The sequence below is a fragment of the Habropoda laboriosa genome, unplaced genomic scaffold, assembly GCF_001263275.1.
Source record: "Habropoda laboriosa isolate 0110345459 unplaced genomic scaffold, ASM126327v1 scaffold908, whole genome shotgun sequence".
In the NCBI taxonomy this organism is placed as follows: Eukaryota; Metazoa; Arthropoda; class Insecta; order Hymenoptera; family Apidae; genus Habropoda; species Habropoda laboriosa.
Window position 1 is genome coordinate 97,272 of NW_017100995.1, and position 3,992 is coordinate 101,263.

Genomic DNA, 3,992 nt, shown 5'->3' on the forward strand with positions numbered 1-3,992 from the left:
AATATTTCATTAAAAAAACAAAAATAATAGAATGGCAACAAGATCTAAAAAAATCAGTGTTTACAAATTATGTAACCCTTGTAACCATGCAACCTCTATCGTGCAATTTTACGATCTCTCGTTTTATTTGTGAGATATTGATAACAGTAAAGAATTAATTCAATTTACATTTATAATTGATATAATTATATGTACATATCTATAGATATAACAATATCTTTTGCTTCGTTGAATATGAATTGTAATTAAAATAGTTTGTTACTAAATGTTTAATAAATATAATATAACTAATTGTAGATAGATTTATAAAGATGAAATTTAAAAATTAAATATATACTGTGATGAGATATATACTGAGAATAATTTTTTCTACAGCGCAATTACATTATTCTTGAAAATGTTAATAAATCTAAAAGTAAAATATTATTTAATTTGAAAATGATGCAGAAATTTATACATTTTTACAAAAAAACATGATTGAAAACTGTACTACTTCATTTATTGCATTTGTATTTGGCGCTAGTGACCACTGCAATCCTATATATATGCACAATGAAAATATGGCGACATATACAATTTATAACCATGTTTTGCGCAGACGACTTGTGTGGCGATGTCCTTACAATATTTTGTTTGATCAATATAAGATATATAAAAAATTGCTATCATGTTACTAACTAGAAACGTAACAAGAAATAGTGTTTTTACAATTCTATCTTATGATACAATATTAAACATTGTAAATAGATGTTTAGTACGCGAAATTAGTGTAAAATGCCGAAGGAATATAGGTTATCCTGCTTTTCATTTCAAACAATATTTAAATGAAAACAATAATGTTAAAACGTTAAATTACAAGTTAGTGAAACATTTTAGCTCTAGTGATAGTACAGGATTTTCAAATACATTGTAAGTAGATGTTAGACAATTAATATTGTCCTAATTGTGCTTTAATTTTTATAGTTATAAGAGTAGTAAGAAACACAAAAATATAATATAAAATTGTGACAGTAATAATGGCAAATTATTTGTTCTATATTCCCATAATAGTTTAAGATAAATTAAGTTTCTCTTGTTAAAGACTTTGCCTAATATTTATTAGTTCTAATTCAACAGTTGAGAGAATATGCTATACAAGAAAAGTTTATATAATAAATTACAAATAATATAGATAAACAAAGTATTTATATTTATGATAATATACCACTTATACCTTCTTATATAATTTTGAAAAGAATAGTGTATATTAATAATAAACAGCAAAGTGAAAATAATATAAAAAAATATTTTCTTTTGTAGGGAACTTACTCCAGTACAATTTGAGAAAGTTTCTGATGAAACTCTTGAATCCTTATGTGAATATTTTGATGAACTAATAGAAAAGGCAGCACATTTATTAGATGCAGATGTATCATATGGGGTATGTTTTATCAATGCAATTTATATTAATATGTTATGATTAACAAAATATTGCACACTTGTAATTTATAGATATCAATTTCATAATTAATATTGCAGGATGGAGTTTTAACTATTAAATTTGGTAATCTGTATGGTACTTATGTAATAAATCGTCAAACTCCAAATAAACAGATCTGGTTATCTTCACCAAAGTCAGGTCCAAAGCGATATGATTTTATAAATGGTAAATGGATTTATAAACATGATGGAAAAACATTGCACGAGCTACTTAATGATGAAATACCAGCAATTATAAGGGACCAAGTAAACTTCCATAAGTGTTCCTTTAGTGGTAAAGAGAGAGAAGCTGCACTGAAGAGTTTATAACTTTATCTATGGATGCTTAAACTTGTAATTTTAATTAAAATGACTGAATATACTATGTTGGAAATATAAAACTTTACAGTTCTGTATATAAATTATAGTATAAAGTAGATAATACATTGTAATATAATTATGTGAGTATTTATACCTCTGTAAAATATTGACACAATCAAATATTTGCATGGTAGAATGGCACACATTGTAGTCAATTTTTTTGTTTCACCATAGTACAATCAAGAAATTGGAAGCAATGTTCAAAATAAGAATGATGAAAAAACAAAAATAATTCATTTTAAAGTTTGACATTGTGATTAAAAATAAAAGTATGCAAATATATTTTATATGTACAATAAATTTTAATGTATATTTTGCTGTATATATTATTTAACAAATATTCTGTTATTTAAATAAACAATATGCAAATTTATTAAATGTTACTAAGTATTATTTTCTAAGTTTGTTTATTACTAAAGGTTTATATTTATTTATATCTTTGTAATGATTATTACAATTAACTGCATTTTTTACAATTTTAAAAATACTGTTTAGTACTGAATAAAAAGCAAAAATGGATATTATGGAAGATGGCAATTTAGTAGATCGCGTACGCATTTTGCTGCAACGGGATATGCAATATTATCAGGTACTATTACTTGTAATACAGTAATTTTCATAGCTTAATTTTTCATCAAATCTGAGGTTATTATTTGGAAACCATATATTTGAAATATTCATGCAAAATTGGTTTAATCAATTTAAGTTATAAAATTTAATTTATTATTTTGGAGATATAAATCAATTAACTTTTGTACAAACTTATTTGAAAATTATTCTTAGATATTATTTATGTATTGAATAATATCTTTATTGCACCAAAACATTGTAAATTTATATTAAAAACATCAGCAGTTATATAAATAAATTTATTTTGAAGATAAACTATATAACATTATAAGTAAACATTTTGTAATCTTCTATGCTCACATGTACGAAGCTGTCGTAATTAATTCATATTTCGTATTGTTAGTTTATAAGTATCTTAGTCAAGACGAATTGAATTTTCAAAATTAATATTTTGATGTAGAAAAATTTTATGCTACATTGTCGAGATTTTTTTGTGTAAAATATTATGTTTTCAATTATTTTTAATGTACTTCTATATAGAGTGTCCTAATTCAACTTTAAAGTCGTTGAAATAATAAACGAAAAGAGAGAGATATGATTGACATATTCGTTATAAAATGTCTATGTTATTTATACGTCTAAATGCAGATTTTTAAATATAAATATTTCTTTCAATTTGATAAATTATATATTGAATGATGTACGAATGATGTGATTTTTTTCATTTTATCTTCTTGCTAAAGCAGTCAACAATATTGCCAATATGTTACTGCGTAGGCTTGCATGACATATAATGTAATCATGATACAGGAAATGCAGACAGTCTTGAAGGAACCACTTTGCACGGGTACAAGTGGCGGGAAACTCGATTTTCCAAGGCACGCTTCATTTGCCGCTATTAAAATTGTAACTTGGTGGGAAGCAGACTTTCAAGCTGCTTTTAAACGTCATTCTGGGTTAACAAGTTCAACGGAAACTGAAACATCTACAAACATAGGAAACGAGGAGAGAGTTATAAAAAAAATTCAACCATCGGAGTTTGTCTTACTGGTTGTCGATACTGCCGAGAAATTGTTAGGTAAAACCTGTAACATCGTTCGAAAAAATGAAATATTAGAACATGTTTTAGAGATGTAACGATTATCTTATTAAAAAAAAAAAAAAGATTAGAAGTGTTACAAACAATGTTTCATATTTTAATACATAGATTTCGCAATAAAATTACTACTTCCTAAATGATTTCAGAACACTTACATCTGCTTATTCAAGAATCGTTAGATCATGCGGATTTAACAGTATTAACAGCTACTTTGGGTGCAGCTGCGTTAATACGAAATTGCCTATGGTGTTATAATCAACAAACAAAAACTTTCATTTCCCCACAATCAAGGTATTCATATTTATTGTTTCATGAGATATTAATATTTTTTTTTTTTTTATAATATCAGCAATCAGAATTGGATTCTTTAGGCTTGAAATGTTTATTAAGAGATAATAACTGAAATTGTTAATGTTACTTTTTCCAATCTTGACACATTTTTAAGAAGTAACATTGCGAATAATTTGAAATGTACTACAAAATT

General features: G+C 25.2%; 2 protein-coding genes across 2 annotated transcripts in view; both read left to right on the forward strand.

Annotated features, from left to right (window-relative positions):
• Positions 1-590: 590 nt before the first annotated feature.
• Positions 591-1,788, forward strand: LOC108577724 (frataxin homolog, mitochondrial). Its single transcript, XM_017940916.1, has 3 exons — positions 591-909; positions 1,300-1,420; positions 1,519-1,788. Exons 1-3 carry the CDS (start codon positions 668-670, stop codon positions 1,786-1,788), a joined length of 633 nt encoding a protein of 210 aa, XP_017796405.1. The 5' UTR covers positions 591-667.
• A 565-nt stretch (positions 1,789-2,353) lies between these two features.
• Positions 2,354-3,992, forward strand: part of LOC108577727 — a 10,052-nt gene continuing 8,413 nt past the window's right edge. Inside the window, 3 exon segments of the mRNA XM_017940920.1 lie at positions 2,354-2,428; positions 3,220-3,487; positions 3,655-3,799. Of these exon segments, the coding sequence (XP_017796409.1) occupies positions 2,354-2,428; positions 3,220-3,487; positions 3,655-3,799 (488 nt within the window).

What these genes read in the sequence shown, in the direction of transcription:
- LOC108577724 (XM_017940916.1), top strand. Translation starts at nt 668, where the DNA reads ATGTTACTAACTAGAAACGTAACAAGAAATAGTGTTTTTACAATTCTA. An exon ending in ACAGGATTTTCAAATACATT is followed by an intron (nt 910 to 1,299) that starts GTAAGTAGATGT and finishes TTTCTTTTGTAG; the next exon opens with GGAACTTACTCCAGTACAAT. An exon ending in ATGCAGATGTATCATATGGG is followed by an intron (nt 1,421 to 1,518) that starts GTATGTTTTATC and finishes TTAATATTGCAG; the next exon opens with GATGGAGTTTTAACTATTAA.